We start from the raw sequence: 17,010 nt of genomic DNA, 5'->3' as shown, positions 1-17,010 counted from the left end.
TGTGTGTGTGTGTGTGTGTGTGTGTGTGTGTGTGTGTGTGTGTGCCTGCTTATGTGTGGTGCACACATGAGTGTGGGTAGGCACACCTATCTGTGCATGGGATATGGAGTCCAGAGGTAGATATCAGGTAGATCCTCCTCTGTCTTTCCCTGCTTTATTCCCTTGAGACAGGAGCTTACTGCTTTTGACTAACAGCTCAGCTCCTGGGATCTGCCGCTCTCTTTTCCCTAGTGCTGCAATGTGCAGCAATGCCCAGCTTTTACAAGAATGCCTGGGATTCGAACTTAGGTCTTCATGCTTGGGGAGCAAATGTTCTTACCCACTGAGCCATCTCCCTAGCCCTCCCAACACGAATATTCCCTCCTCCTCCTCCTCCTCCTCCTTCTCCTTCTCCTCCTCCTTTTGGTTTTTTGAGACAGGGTTTCTCTGTACAACAGCTCTGGCTGTCCTGGAACTCAACTCTGTAGACTAGGCTGGCCTCAAACTCACAGAGATCCACCTTTAGACAGCCATGTTGCAGAACCTGCCTCCCAGACGCTTTGTTTGTCCATGGATTTATCCATTCAGCAAACACTTACTGGAGCACGTGGTGCTGTGGCCTGCACCCTGGGGGAGCCAGAGTGTAACAAGCGACACAGCAAAGGCTAAGTGTGAATCCTGCTTCCTTGTACAACATGCCTTTTCATTATTGTTTTTCTCTATACAACATTTATTATAACAAATTAAACAAACAAACAAACCAAAGACCATGCAAAGTCACTATTGATGGTCTTTCTTGTCCCTCCCCAGGCTCAGAGGTGGCGCTGTCATGCTCACAGGTGATTTTCTCCTGTACACTCCTTGCTCTTTGCTTGTTTCTTACAGCAGCAGGTCTTAGCTCTTTTGAACCGCTGCAAGTACTTCCTCCTAAAACCTGCACCAGGTACTCCAACCTCAAACCTGCACCAGGTACTCCAACCTAAAACTTGCACCATCAGTTCCGTGACCCTCTGCTGGTGAGCACTTAGGTTTGTGGGTCTTCCACTGTGAACTCATAGTGACAGCTATGCAATTATTTGTTGTCCGCTGTCACCACTCGGTGTTTTAGTGCTTCTTGTGCGTTACTGAGCACTGCCCAACCCCAAACACTGAGGAAACAGGTGATACTTTAAAGCCCCACTTTTCAGGTAAGAAATCTGAGATGCATTCACAAAGCTCCTCATTGGGAAGTGCTGGCATTGGGATTAGATTCTAGGAGTGTTGGCCCCACCCCACCCCTCCCCCACCCCCACCCCCAGGTGCTCTGCTGCTGTCCATGTGTGCTTGCTTGTTTCCCTTTGTGTGCACGCCAGCGTTTCTGGGAGATGGGGTGCTAGCAAGCATGGTTGTACTGCGGGGTCATATATATTTGCATTGAAAATGTTACGATCACAACTAAGTTGTACTCCGCCAAGAGGGTAGCAGCTTTCAGTGCTCCCGACAGGGAGAATCACCACTGGCTGCCACTTTGGCAAACCCAGATACCAGTTTTTAATCTTTGCCAAGCTGTTAGGAGGAAAATGGAATCTGATTTTGTTTCTGTAAAGGGCTACGTTAGGGTGTAATTGGCATACAGTTAAGGGCACACAGTTAAAGAGTGTGGTTTGATCAGTTTGGACGTACCTAAGCACCTGCACTGCTGTGTGGATTTGGATACCACATTCCGCCTGTTTGTCTACCGAGAGATGGGCACTAGAGTTGTTGCCGGCTTGGACCATTACAGGCCAGCTTCACTTAGCCCAGCAGAAGACAGTGTATTGCTTTCTCATCCCCATCACACCCCGCCTGCTGCAGAAAAGATGCTCCTGTTTTTCTCTGTTAGACAGCTGAGCAGACTAAACAGCATTTCTCAAGATCACACACCAAATTCCAGAACTTGAGGGTGTCTGTTCTCTGACCATGCTGCCATCTCCCTCCAGTTCAGGCACAGTAAAGGAAAGGCCATTTCTGTGTGGGCCTCTTATTCCTGGGTTCAAATCCCATCTCTGCTACTTGATGGCTGGGTGACAGATAGCGACTTATTCACCTCTCTGCTTTGAGCTCGTTGACTCTATGAGCTTAGCAGACTGAGGAGGAAACGAAGGTAAGGTCTTGGTGCCAGGACCTTAGCAAGGGCTGGCAGGCTGTTTGGAATTGCTCTTCACTGAGGGCCTCCCATGCTGCTTCTCGCTGGGCTACTTTACATGTCAGCATGGGTCACTACTGCAGAGAGAGTTTGAGAATCGTGAGAGACAAGCATCCAGGTCCCTGTGGAGAGCAGTGAGGTGAAAAGATAGGGTACCCCACTGGGAGAGTGAAGAGGGACCGGGGTATCCATGGCTTGAGAAGGGCACTGCCCACGTGATTCAGGCCAGCTCTTTGTGACTCCAGCCAGGGTGAGCCTGCCAAGGCCTGCTCTTACTATAACCAAATAGCATCGCTGGCAAAAAAGTGAGCTTCCCCGTCTGTCCAACCCAGGCTTTACTAGCATGATGGAGTCATAATTACCCTTGCCAGGAGCTATTATTAGGAGGCAAATGCAGCTTTAATGACAGCACTTAATAAAGCTTGAAGAAATGGAGGACTCAGTGGCTCCTGAGCTCTCCATGGCTGTGGCAGTGCATCTCGGTCCCACCATTCAGGCTTCCTGAGGGAGCGGTGGCAGACATTGTGGTGACCTCACAACCCCTGGGCTGTCCTGCGGTTTGAGGATCCCCCTGCCTCCACTCCCTAGCTTTCCCTAATGCTGTCTTTTGATTACTGATATGGACCCAACCCACTGGGCAGGGCCTGGGAAGAAAGTTACTGCCAAACCATGGACGTGGTTCTCTGGGCAGCCTTGGCAGGGCTGAAGCGTGGGTTCTGTGTTTCTAAACTAATATTTTTCTGAGCACCAGGTGAGGTGGCAGGTGCTTTTTCACATCACCATGTAGCAGTATTCTTCCCAGTTTACAGAAAACTCATTTCCGAGAAGTTCAGTGCCTTAAATAAGAGTGCAAGGCATGTCTGGCCCTAAATGCCATTTCACTCCACTATTACTGATGCTTCCGGGCCTCTAGGTTTTGCTCTTGGTGGTGTGGCAGGAGACTTTGCCTGAGTGGGATCCCGCACACAACCCTACAGATGGCTGTAAGTGTGTGGTTGAAAGGGGACATGGCCGTGCCGGGCGGTGGTGGCCCTCGCCTTTAATCCCTGCACTCGGGAGGCAGAGGCAGGAGGATCGCTGTGAGTTCGAGGCCAGCCTGGTCTACAAAATTATCCAGGACAGCCAAGGCTACACAGAGCAACCCTGTCTTAAAAAACCAAAAGAAAAAAGAAAGGGAGCATGGCCGTCAATTTGGCTCATGCCTCAGACTCTGTACTCCCCTGAGGTAGTTGTACTTCTTGTGAGGCCCACAGGACAGGAGTCCGTGATCTGGCCTACACTAGAATCCCCAGGGCTGTGTTCCTGTCACAGCCCAGCTGCACCAGCCACCCATAGAGGACAGGACAGGAGGGAGGGCTCTGACTGAAGTCTTTCCTAGCAGCTCTCCTCTGGGATCTTGTGTCTCTGGGGCACTGGGGGAGCAGCTGCCAGCACACAACTATTGTGCAACAACAGGAGAAAGAGGTGGTGGGCCTTGCCTGATGCCAATTCCCTGCCCCAGCAGCACTCTGGAGCTTTCTCCCCATCTTATAAGTGCCTCTTTTCCCTCCCTCCCCCCCACTCCCGCCTCCACAAGCAGGGCCATGTGACCATCCTCTACACAGATGGTAAGAGTAGAGGGCGAAAGAAGAGGGCATTCAGCCTCTTGGGGCAGCTGGACTGAGTGACACCTTCTCACTCCTGGGCATTGCTGATGAGTGCTGAGGGCTTCGCAGACAGCAGGCTGACAGCTGCGCAGCACACACACTGCCCAGGCCCCACAGTGTAGTGTGGAGCTCTGGGCTGGCAGGCTGCAGCAGTCTCCAGGGCTTCCTTGCTCCTCCTGTTCTTCCTTGGAGCTGCCCTTTCACACCAATACGTTGTTGTTGTTGTTGTTGTTGTTGTTGTTGTTGTTGTTGTTAACTGAGATGTAAAGGAGAGTTTTATTTACAAGTTTAGGGCCTCCTGTGTGCTGAGCCCAAGTGGAGGAAGGGGAGGAGCTGTGCTGTGGTTAGGAGGCTGGCTCAGGCCCCTGAGGAATGGGTACCCTGCCTGGTCCCCCTCCCTGTGAAAGTTGCCATATTCCTTTTGTCCTTTCAACCCAGTTTCCCAGATTGTCCCAGCAGAGGAAGTGGGAGCAGCGCCCCTGCCCAGCTGCTGTGTTCAGCGCTGTGGGAGAGACTCCTACCCAGTGTGTAGAGCCTGATCACCTTAGACTTAGCTCCTCTGGCTAGGTCATGTAACCGTAGCACTCGGGGTGCAGGGGCGGGTACGTCTCTGTGAGTTTGAGGCTAGCCTGGTCTACATATCAAGTTCAGGACAGATAAGGCTACAAAGTAAGACCCAGTCCCAAGCAAACAAACACAAAGCGACAACAAAAACTGCTCCCCAAAGTCATGTCATATATATATATCAACAAATCAAATGGAAGGATACATTCGTGTTAGGGTGAGTGGGCAAAATTTCCTCTTTTACTTATTTTTCTTTTTCTTTAATAAAAATAATTCTAAAAAACAAACCCCAAAATATAGATAGTTTTTCTATACTTGCTCACAAATGCAGAGAGGGGACCCCAACAGACATGAAATCGTAAGGAAAGTACAGAAGCCGCTGCCTCCCCAGCGTGTTGATGGGCCAAGACACGGAAGGCCGGGCAGTGAGCGTGTACCCTCCTCCCCGCTGTGGCACTCCCTGGCATTCACAACCACCTGTGAACGGGGTAGGGTGGGGTAGGGCCGGCCTGCTTGTGGCCACCTTGTAAATGTGGGCAAGTTGGTCACCACCAAAGTCAACAGCAAAGGAGGTGGGGACTGTGGGACCTCCCACCACTCTCCTAACGCTGCCTGTCTGTTCCCCACCCTTCCCCAGGAGTGGAGTTCGTGGTTCCCAGGACTGGCTTTTATTGCAAGTTGTGTGGCCTGTTCTACACAAGTGAGGAGGCAGCCAAAGTGAGTCACTGTCGCAGCACTGTCCACTACAGGAACTTACAGGTAACAGGTCACCTTCCTTGCTCCACACCTTATGAGATTTCCCAGCCTCCATTCACAAGCCCGGTACCCTGAAGTCTTAAGCCTCACCTGCCTCTGACGTGAGCATCCATCATCAGGGCCAGGCATAGGGACTTGCTGTTCCCCAAGCATCCCTTTCAGACTTGCTTCTGTAAATATGTCATTGCACCATGTGGAGAACACCTTCCTCTACCAGGCTGTCCCACACAATGACCTCATCCTAAGGACGTTCAGAGCATCAGCTTTAGTACTTACAACACTCTGGTGGCCTTTTAAATATCTGCCACCCACAGCTAGGTGGAGCAAAGTCAAGCTCTGAGCTCTGTGCCAGGATTCTCTTCACATGGTACAGCTGAGCTCTCTCAGCAAGGCCTGAATGCTTCAGCGGCAAGTATTTCTTGTTCTCGTCCTCCAGGCAGATAACCTTTTTTTTTTTTAAACTGGAATGAGCATCACAGTTTTGCATCCATTGAAATGTTCAGACAGCATAACCAATGGTTGTCACAGGCAGCTCATAAAACCAGAACTGTTCTAGGCTTTATAAAGACAAATCCCTCATAGGGCTTCTAGTCCAGTGTAGGAGACCAGTGGTAAATGAAATAGCCACTTATAAAATGCACTGAATTCCACATTTTATCTGATCTAAGATGCCTTTATTCATAAATGCTGTTTTTTTTTTCATGTTTATTCTTTGTCTGCGGGTTAGCAGTAAGTATACTGATCACACAGTCTGCCTCTGAGCCACACCTCCACCCTAATATACTATTTTAACACTAATTAGGAAAAGCAATGCAGCAAATTTGTGAAGCTCTAGCAATTTTAAGAAGCATTTTAATTTCAGAGACGTGAATGGGTTTTCAGAAGTATCTTAAAGTCAGTGGGCAATGCTAATATTTGGCATTCTGCCAAGCCCCCTGGCAGAACCCTTCTCCAAGATGGCCGTGGCAGAGGCTCCCTTTTGGGTATACCACGGAAACTTGAACTGAAGTGGGACAGCGTGGGGAGCCCAGGCGATGTCTGTACCTACTGTGAATGCAGTTTTCACGATCAAGTCCTCGCACAGGCTAGGTTTTATGTGTATTCTATTTGCTGGGGGTGGGGTAAGTGCTTCAAGGCAACTGCATTTTTGCTGTCCGAGCCAGAATTCAGAGGCAGGGATGTGGGTCAGGCTGGAAAGTGCTCGCCGTGTGTGCATGAGGACCCGAGTGTGGCTCACATAAAAGCTGGGCATGGTGGTGCGTGCCTAGAACCTTAGCACTGGGGAGGAGAGACAGGAGAGTCTCTGGGGCTCATTGGCCAGGAAGTCTTACTGAACTGGTGAACTCGGGTTCAGTGAGAGACCCTGTCTCAAAATATAAGGCGGAGAGTGAGAGAAGAAGATGCCTAATATCAGCTTCTGGCTTATAGACATATGGGACACACACATGGGAGGGTACCACGAGATGTATACATATATGGACACCACACACTAAATAAGTAAATAAACAAGTAATCAGAATTTGAGCCACATGGCTCAGTACAAGAAGTACACGGGGTGTCATTGCCACTCTTTTAGACAAGGTATTCCTCTCACAGTTAAGTTTTTAGGGTGACTGACCAGATGGCATTTTGTTTTTAATTGTGTATGTGTGTTATTTTTCACACTTATTTATTTGTTTATGTCTTTATTTTACTATTGAAGGTAGGAACACACATGTGCCATGTAGCAATGTATGTGGAGGTCGGAGGGCAGCTTACAGAAATCAGTTGTCTCCTTCCACCATTTGAGTTGCAGGAATCAAACTCGGGTCCTCAGGCTTGGAAGCGCTTACCCTTACCCACTGAGCTGTTTTGCTGGACTTAACCTCGTGGTGCTTAAGCAGGGGCATGAGTCGCGGAGGTCATGTAACAGGTCATGTATTGAGTCGGGCAGTAACATGTAATTTAAGAATATTCTTGAAATGATTACAATGCGAGCACCTTCTTAAGAGTCTTGGGTTTGCTTAACTGAAGCTCAGAGAACAGCTATAAGATTCATTCCAGGCAATGCAGGGTTAAGTTTCTGGGTCTTGGACCAGATCACTTGATCCTTGATCACTCATTTCTTTTCACTCAACTCGACTAGTTAATATTCAAACCTAAGGCCTGTGAAGTCCCCACCTGGCTCCCCACCTGTAAGAGATTGTTTCTGCTGTGCCCAGACAGGTCACTGAAGCCTCTTGATGTCCCTCTAGAGAGCAGCCGTTCTGTGACCACAGCAGGCACACGTCCTATCTCTCTTTAGGGAGGCCAGGTTTGGCCAGAGCAGGGACCTCACACAGGGCTACAGAGCGACTGTGGACAGTCATTCAACCTAAGGACTTCCTGGTTCTTCTTTGAGCTTTTGCAAGCCAGAAGGGTCAAGGGGTCATCTGGTTCTGATTTTCCGTTGACTTAGCTGGCATCCTTTTAAAATGCGTCTTCTTTGAGCTTACCTCCCCCCTGCTTGTTTATGCTTTCTAGTGTAAACCCAGGCACCTTTATTTTTAGAATTTCATGGTGCTAAAGATCAAACCAAGGGCTTTGAAAATACTAGACAAACGCTATACCACCGAGTCATATACCAAGGCCAAGAATCTTCATTTTAACAGTCTGTCCGGGACCGTCTTAGGTCACACACACTGAGAACTGTGAAACTGTGCTCTTTTGTTAGTGGAATTGTGTAGCACCCCACCCCACCCCCAGGAGACCCTGGGAATCAAGCTCACTCTCACTAAGAGAGTTGGGAAGAATCCAGAGACTGCCTGTCTTCAAGGACAGCGGCCTGCAGTGTGTTCAGGGCTTCTGGGGCCAAACCCCAGGCAGCCTCCCATCCCCACAGCAGGCCAGCACCACCCCTGTGGTCCCCAGGCACATGGGGCATAGACATTGCCTCAGCTCCTTGCTTGGTCCCATCTAAGTACACGTTTCCCTGGTGTGCCCATCAAAGAACCAGGAGGCCCTGCCACAGCCATCTCAGGGAAGGTTTCTGTCAGGGGCACTGGCAGAATGCCTCTGTCTCTATAGCCTCTACAGGTCACTCCAAAGTGTACGTGTGAAAAGTGAAGAATTCTGACTCACACAGTGCAATACAGCAGACTCAAGTCAGGAACTTATAAAGCTAGCATTCATCAGGAGACCCTGAGTGGAGCATCAGGGGTGCCCTGAGAGGCAAGAGCTGGTGCGGAAGGCGCCTCGGTCCAGCTTCTGGAAATCTTGCTATGGCCTTGCTATGGCACCACTGGCCATGGTCCTATGTGACCCCATAGGGGGTGACCTGGCACTGCAAGTGTAGGCCTTACTGGGCATGAAGGTGGCTGCAGGCCCCAGAGAAGAATGCACACAAATGGAGGGCACGCATGCACTCAGAGTTCTTGAGTCACACAGAGGCGAAACTGAGGCTGTCCAGCAGCAGCCTCTCCCACAGGCATCTGCTGGGAGCCCTTCTCCACGTCAGACTGCACCCACTTCCAAAAGCTAAAGTTTTATACAGGGAGGAGGGTGAGGAAGATGCTGTTGTTCTCAATAGATTAGTTGTCTGGGGGGCGTGGGGGTACGCGCCCGTGCGTGCGTGCGTGTGTAGGAGATGAGGGGCTTCTCCCAGTCCTACAGCTGGTTTAGCTCAGCCTGACATTCCTGAGTATTTATTGTATGCCAGGACTTATGCAGAATCTTGTGAGGCATCCTGTCAGTTTTCCACTTACAGAAAACGCTTCCCCACTCCCCGACTCCTTCCAAAGTTGCCATGGTTACCCCCACTTCACAGACATTAGGGACATTGCATAGACGGAGGATTTGAACCCAGGACATGTATTAGCCAAGACAGCACGCGTGACCTCTGAGCTGGTCCAGCCCTTTTTAACTACAGTGAAATGCTGCTGACACTGTCCTTCTGCTCCAGCACTCAGACCTTTTCTCATCTGGTCTCATGGCACTGATGCCGAACATTTCAAACACAGGCCAGCCCCAGCTGGTTAGTGGCTCATCACAGGTGTGAGTGCTTCCAGCATGGTGGAGGACGGCCTCTGTTGAAGAGAGGACGTGCTATGCAGTCCACTGAGGGGCTCTACACCTTCCCCCAATAGCCTGCCCTTCAGCATTGTTGGGAATCTCTGATGTCACCACAGGCCACTTCTGGGCTCTTGCTACCCTCCACCTTCCCTCCTTCTGCCAGTCTCTCTGGAACACAGATAGTATTGTCTTGAAAAAGGAGTTCCCGTGAGCCAGGCAGTTAGTAAGTGCTTGGCAACGAAGAAGGGCTGCAGGCTGGTTGCTATGGTTAGTGTCTGTACTTGCTACTTTTCTCACAAGATACTCACATTGTGGGCTAGCGAGATGGCTCAGAGGCTAAGAGCACTCACTGTTCTTCCAAATATCCTGAGTTCAATTCCCAGCAACCACAGGGTGGCTTACAACCATCTAGAATGAGATCTGGTGCCCTCTTCTGGCGGGCAGGTGTACATGCGGCAGGCACACACGCGGGCAGGCACACATGTGGGCAGAATACTGTATAAATAATACATCTTTTTTAAAAGATACATTGTTTGTAAAGTAATATAATGGGGTCCCATTGCTTTAGGATACCTTTGGCATGGGCATCATGGCCCCCATTGGCCAAAAGCGTTAAAAAAAAAAATCAGTCCTAGACACACAGACACACACAGAGACACACATACACACACATGTGCACATGCATGTACACTCTCACATATATCATACCACCACTGACATCTCTCTGCCTGTATTGACCCTCTCTCTACCACAGAAGTACTTGTCTCAGCTGGCAGAGGAGGCGCTGAAGGAGCCAGAGGAGGCTGGCAGTCCAAGCCCTGAGGACAGCGGGATTGTGCCACACTTTGAAAGGAAAAAGCTCTGACGCTGCTGCTGCCATCACCGCTGTCTCTGGAAGGTGGATGAGAAGCCTGCTGAACTAGGGCCAGCCTGGCCTTGGGGACAGAACTGAGACCAGAGAGGGAGGAGAGCCAGGCAAGACATGGTGCTTGGGCTTGTCTCCAGTGACGAGCAAACATCCTGAAGTGTCTCTGGGTCCAGCCCACCCAGGGTGACCAGCTTCTGTGGGCTTCTGTCTCTTAGTCTGTTTTTCTCTCTTCATTTCACTCATCTTTTCTGTGCCAAAGTTCATTTCATTTTCATAAAAATCCAACTTCTCAGGGATTGTCACTGTGTTTAAATTTTTGACTGGATAGGGTAGGTCTGTCAAGTGAGGCTATTCATGCAAGGAAGGAGTTTAACAGAAGCCCTGGGCTTCATTTAGTGAACTCGCTGTGGTCTCACAACCTGGCTTCTGTGTGACCCGAAGAGTAGGAGAGCCAAGTCAGGGTCTGCAGCCAATGAATCGCTGGCATAGGAGGACATAATTTCATTAAAAGTTCCTCTAGTTGGACCCCACCATTTTTGAAAGGCTCCTTTTTCTTTTCTGTTTTGGGCTAACATTGGGAATTGAACCCAGAACCTTGTGAATTCTAGACAGGTGCTCTGTCTAGCACTGGGCTGTTGGCCTAGCTAAAGAGCACTGGGTTTTTGCTCAGAGGCAGGGCTCATGTAGGGCGAGATGAGCCAAGCTTACCTTGAGCTCCTGGTTCTCCTGCCCGGCCTCCTGAGTGCTGTGATTGCCCTGTGTGGTGCTGGGGAGCAAGCCAGGGCTTCCAGCACCGGAGGCAAGCGCTCGCTCTGCCAGCTGAGTTAAGTGCTCCTCGCCAACAGTCCTGTTTTCAGGAAGCCATTGACCCTCAGTTGTTCTAGAAAGCCACCAGGCTAATGCCATCAAGTAAAATCATTAATTTTTATGGAGCAAAGAAGACCCTAATACTGTGGAAGCTCTGACCGATTCCATCCAAACTTGCTGATTTTAAGGATGGGTCTGGATTTGGTCTGTTCAGGGCAGTGATTTTTGGTACAGATTCACTGTAACTAAGCTTGCAGCCGGCCATGTCACCTGCCTACAGCCAGTAGAGGAAGCCAGTGTGGGTCCAGGGTGCACATGTTGACCTCTGCAACGCACAACATCAACCTAGCTCAGGACAAGAGACTGGCATCTGTCATGATGCATCCTAAGCGCTGCTGCTTTGGGGTACCTTGTATTAGAATGATTTGGAAAAGATCCCCTATTGAAGTGGAAACTAAAACATTTGGTTTGCTGGGTACTTGAAGGTAGGGAATGGAGGAACTGCTTGTGCTGACTAGGATGTTAAAGTGCCAGAAAGAACGGGTCTCTGATTCCCACTGGGGTCAGCACCCGATCCCATGTGGGCTGACAGGTCTTAGTGGAAGGTCTTGGGACAGGGACAGTAGAATGGGCCCCAAGGTCAGAGAGAGCATGGCGCTGTCTTCATGAGAGTGGAAATGCCGCCCTGAAGGCGCCATCGGTGTGGATGGTTTGTCTGGGTAAGTTGCCCATTTCTGCTCCCAAGTAAAGGCAGGTGGACTACAGGGATTGTGTCTTTACCCCTGCACTGCCATTCTCTACTCTGCACAAATGAATGAGGGATGGGCAAAGCGATGTAGTTCAGCAGTAACTGCATATCAGCGAGGAAACTGAGGCACAGCAAGGAAATGAATGCAGCACCTAAAATGACTGTGTGGCCAGGAGAGAACTTTTGGAACCTATGAAAGAGGAGTTAAGACAAAGAGAGGAGGGAAACAGGCCAGTCTGGAAAGGAGTGATAGGAAGTTGTGGGCTCTAGAGTGTGGTATCCCAAGACTAGGTCATGTGTTTCAGTCCTCGGCGTGGTGGGTTCCACAGGTGGTAACCCAGCATTGTGGTCACGAGCCAAGTATCTTCCATTTCTTGGGAAACCTTTGACCTCTGGAATAGCTTCCAGCCGCATCTCTAAATCCGCCAGCACCTCCATCAGAGGCTGGACACTTAGTCTTCCAGAGAGTAAGCCAGACCTCACCAACACCACTGGCTCCTATGCTAATAGTGTTTCTATGGAAAGCCACATGGCCCAGTTCTCAGGTGGTGAGATGGTTCCCTTGGTTGCGAATTGACCTTCATATGAGCAAACTGGAGAAAATTCCCAAGGGTGAAAGAAAAGACAGTTTCTACTTTAAAGTCATGAATACTTCTATACTTGTGTGTGTGTATATATATATATATATACATATATATTTATTTTTATATAATTCCATTGGCATGGTCCTTGCACTTTTTATTCCTATGTGTGTTACACGCAATGCAGTATTAAAGACAACCAGGAAAATATTTATTTCTTTTTTAAAAAATGCTTTTTCAGTGTTTTGTCAATTATTTCAAAATGTCTCTTCTCCAAGGTCGCTCATGAGCAGTTACTACCTTGCACAAAAGATTCATTTGCACCCTGGGTTACTGACTGGTGTTCTTTCGTGCTCACTGTTGGCACCTGGTGGTACTGGGGGCCCCTCCGGAGGCTCTGGTGAACTTACTGGTATGATCAGCAGCAGCCATTAGTGTTTGGGGCTCCCCATTCTTGGGCAGTCCAAGGCGGTGATCTCTAAGAGTATACTTGAACTGGACCAGAGATTATTTTTGTGAGTTTTTGAGACAAGCAGAACTACTAGTTAATTTAAGTTTGAACTTGTAAAGTGTTAGAATATTTTGAGTGTCTTATATAAATTGTCATCACTTTTTTTCTGATCTATATAACTGACCCAAAGTGTTTGTTTTTACAAAAGGAAAAATGGTTTTTAATAAAGAGGATTTGAAAGCTTATGAGTGGCTGTGTCCTGCCGGGGTCCTTCAATATTGGGTCAGGAGCTCCTAGTGCCTCTGCACTAGCATTTGGTCTCCTTTTAACATTTGCATTTGTGTGTGTGTGTGTGTGTGTGTGTGTGTATACCTGTGAGTGTGGTGCACATATATGCAAGTGCATATGGTGGACAAAGGTCGATGTTAGGCATCTTTTTTTTTTTTTTGGTTTTTCAAGACAGAATTTCTGTGTGTAGTCTTGGCTGTCCTGGACTTGCTTTGTTGACCAGGCTGGCTTTGAACTCACAGCAATCCTTCTGCCTCTGCCTCCCGAGTGCTGGGATCACAGGCGTGCGCCACCACGTCCGGCTTAGGCATCTTTTTAAACTTCTTTCCACCTTAAAATTTTTTCATTTACTTACTGAGTATGTGAAGGTCAGAGGATAACTTGTGGGACTTGGTTCCAAAGGTTTAGCAGAGACTACAAAACAGCTCCCACTTAGGGTCTGGTTAGGAAACCGGAGAGAATCAAGCTTTCAGTGGCATAGCAGGTCTGGGATGAGATGACCCTTCTGTAGGCACAAACCTGCAGCATTGACACTCAGTGCCCCCCAATCGTCTACTGACCAAACCCATCTGTCTTGAGCCAGGGTCAGGGCATCCTTGGTAGTGGACCACAAAGAAGTGGTCAGTGCTGTCATGGACATGATCCTTAAGAGAGTCCTATCCTTGCTGTGGTTATCTCTGTCAGCGCCTTGGGCCCACATTTTCCTTGGGCATAAAAGGAAGTGGTGATATTAGTCACCTCCAGGGTTAAGGGAGTTTGCTAGGAAGAGCATCTGATGTGCTGTAAAGCAACAAGCACGTCTTTGTTTTTGCAATCTGTTTTTTGTTTGTTTGTTTGTTTTAGTTTGTTTTTGTGGTTTTATTTATATATTTATTTATTTATTTTTGGTTTTTTGAGACAAGTTCTCTCTGTGTAACCTTGGCTGTCCTGGACTCTCTTTGTAGACCAGGCTAGCCTTGAACTCACAGCGATCTGCCTGCCTCCAGAGTGCTAGGATTAAAGGCATATGCCACCACACCCGGCTTGTTTTCGCAAATTGTAATCTATGCCACAACCTTCCACTTTTCAGGAGTTTGTTCAAGTGAAGCTATGCCAATCTCCTGGGCTTGCTTGGCTTGAGCTTCCAACAGTCTAGAACTGTCTATGCCCACCTTTCTTGTTAGCAGTGCTCTTGAGTCAGTCAGGATGGGATGGGCAGCTTGGCCCCAGAGGGCAGAGTGAGGGCACCTGTAATTACTGTAGTAGATTACAGATCTAAAGAAGGTTCCTGTTGGGCCTGTTGTGGCCCCACCCTCGCCTCAGTCTCAATGGCCAGCCTGGGGCTGAGCTCAGGCCTCTAGTCCCCAACAGGGCTGGAGAATATACTCCCTTGCAGCTGCTGTCTGTGATCTACCTGACCAAAGGCAGGAACAGACCAGGACTTGTTCTCCTGACTCCTGCCTTTGCTTGGAGCCCAGGCTGCCTGTGGTACCCCAGTCCCAGCATGTTGCTGGATGTGCACAGCTCTGGACAGCGTGGTCCATTTGCACTCTGTACCATGGCTGCCCAGGTGTCAGGGCTGTGCGACAGTAGACTAAGTCCTTCCCTGAGCTGCAGTTGCTTACCCATGCCTGGGCATTCCCACATGCTCTCTGATGTCCCTAAGACTCCATACATTCAGACCTCACCTTGTGCCCATGCATGCCTGCCCTAACTGGCTCCTGTGATGTAGAGGCCAGGCTCGCTCTTCACTGTGCATTGGTCAGGGCACTGGGGCCTTAGCTCAGTGGTAGCAAGGGCAAGGCCCTGGGTTTGGTCCTTAGGTCCAGAGATGTGGGAGCTGGGAAGGACAACGGTGTGCCACTCAGGACTCTTAGATGCTCTGCGCCCTTCGAGCATCAGCAGCAAGAGCTGGTTGTTGGCTGTCTACATGAGCACTGGCTGGGTGTCTAGGTTCATCCCCAAGAGATCTCATTTTCGATTTCCACCATGATGGTCTTAGGTAGAACCCCAAGTATTTAAGAGCAGGATGGTCTCAAAGACGCTAACGTCTCAAAGGTCCTTCCTAGGGTGGATTTCTGAGACAGGCTCTTACTGTGTTGCCCAGACTGGCTTTGAGTTTCTGAGTTCAAGCAATCATGCTACCTCAGTCTCCTCCAATCACATGCTGCTGTGCCTAGTGTGGCCTTTTTTTTTTTTTTTGCCAGACTGACAGAAAAGACAGTCTGGTGCAGTAAGGCAGGTGCAGTAAGAGGAAGTAAGTGACTTGCCTACAGCCACTCAGCTTCTTACCTTTCATACAGGGCAGTAAGGGCTGGGCCACACGGGGCACCATTAAATTATGCTGGGACCTTTTCAGGCCTTCCTCTTGCTTTTCTTCAGCAGTCAGCAAGGTATTAAAGGCAGATTGTTGGTCTAAGTCACCTGGATAGCTTGCCAGAATGACAGATCCCATCCACCCATGGAGAGAGTCTGGTCAAGGTCAAGCCTGGACATTTGCATTTTAGCAAGCCTCTAGGGAATTCAGATGGTGTCAGCTGCCTTCTATGACAACTAGGGACTTCCCCATCAGTTCCTAGAATAGAAGGGACTTTTATTTTACTAGGCACACATGCAGGAGAGAGATGAATAGAGACCATTCAGGAGGGTGGGGAGAACTGTGGTCTAGAAAGCATGACACTGACACAGAGGAAAGGAAGGAGACCAGCATGCCTGTGGCAGATGGAGCTGGGCTGGCGGAGGTCAGCAGTGGGGCATGAGGCCGCGTTTGTGTAATGGGATTCAGTTACTGGGCTTAGTCTTCAGGCTCTTTCTCTTTATAAACTTAAACTTTAAAAAAGTATATTATATATTTTGATTATATCTAATCCCCATTATCCCCTCCTTCTCTCTGAACTCCCTCCCTTCTTTGGGGTCTCCTTCTGCTAGTGGTTGCAAGTGTCTGCTCTTTAGCAAAGCCTCTGGACATGGCCCTTCTGGGGAGACTGCTGTAAGGGGAATTTGGCCATTGCCAGCGCCATGTCAGTGTCGACAGGAACCCTGGGCCTCACACGTCCTCTCTTTGCTGCTTTGCATGAAGCTGTAGAGCCAGCCTTAGCCCTGCTGATTCTCGAGGCCCTCTGCAGGCCGCCTGCGTGGACTCTGCAGGGACTAGGTCCTTTGCTTATTCACAGTGCTGATATTTTCCCCAGGAGGGGAAAACGAGACTCCGAGAGACATAGTTTGCAAAGGGCCAGACAAGCCGTGAGCAGGGGAGCTGAACCCTAAGCATGTATTTATTTCATGTCTTCCCCTCCCCCCTCCCCCCTCCATCCCTCCGTCCCTCCCTCCCTTCCTACCTATGTACCTATATTTTCTTTTGAGACAAGTCTTCACTATGCATTCCAGGCTGGTTTTGAACTTATGATCCTTCTACCTCAGTCTCCCGAGTGTTGGCATGGCAATGACAGTCATCCACCACCACACTGGGCTTCAAACCACGCTCTTGGGCTCCGCGTCCTAGGCCCATCTCAAGCCTGGCTTTTGTTCCTAAAGGCCGTGAGCTCTGGGTGTACCACAGCGGCCTGGCTTAGCTGGACTGCGGGTGTTCATGGCAAGTCTTTTCAGTACTGAACTCTGGACACTGGTGGCTCCATGCCTCCCATTCCCAGAAGATCAAGGAAGGACCCCACACAGGGGAAACAAGAAGAAAAGAAAGGCAGAGGGAGGAAAAGAAAACGTTTTCTTCCTGTTCTCTACTTGGAAGGACTTACCTAGGGGCCTGTCGTCCTGTGGGGACAAGAGGGACTGGACGAGGAAAGAAGTCCCTGGGGCTGTTCAGCTTCCAGCCAGAACTTTGAGTTGTTTATCTCCTCCTCTTCGGTGAAGCCTGGGTTACCTGCCAACCTCTTCCCACAAGTTGACAAGATGTGTAATGCAAGCCAGGTGTGACCAGACTAAGGCACCAGAGAACTGTTAAATGGTAACCGAAGCCGGTTAGAGGAGACAAGGATGTCACCTCTGAGAGGGTGAGTAGGGTTGAGTGTGGCATGTGGCTGGGAGCTTCAAAGGAGGAAAAGGAGGAAGTAGGCTCTAGCTGTTCTTCCGCGTCAGAATCGCTGTGGGAGCTTGCTCTGCTTGAATATATTCTGTTTTTTTCTTTTCCTTTTTT

General features: G+C 49.4%; 1 protein-coding gene across 3 annotated transcripts in view; it reads left to right on the top strand.

Moving 5' to 3' along the window:
• The window catches only part of RBM20 (RNA binding motif protein 20), a 198,760-nt gene extending 185,924 nt beyond the window's left edge, over positions 1-12,836 (top strand). For all 3 annotated transcript variants that reach the window (XM_084772579.1, XM_084772578.1, XM_084772577.1), the window contains exons 13-14: positions 4,991-5,112; positions 9,893-12,836. In XM_084772579.1, coding sequence (XP_084628705.1) covers positions 4,991-5,112; positions 9,893-10,003 — 233 coding nt within the window. In that variant the 3' untranslated portion in view covers positions 10,004-12,836. The remainder of the gene's footprint in view (positions 1-4,990; positions 5,113-9,892) is intronic.
• Positions 12,837-17,010: the final 4,174 nt, after the last annotated feature.

This window comes from Acomys minous (assembly GCF_964271855.1).
Source record: "Acomys minous genome assembly, chromosome: 2".
Lineage (NCBI taxonomy): Eukaryota > Metazoa > Chordata > Mammalia > Rodentia > Muridae > Acomys > Acomys minous.
The sequence above is the reverse complement of the archived record's forward strand: the minus strand, read 5'-3'. Positions and strand labels throughout refer to the sequence as shown.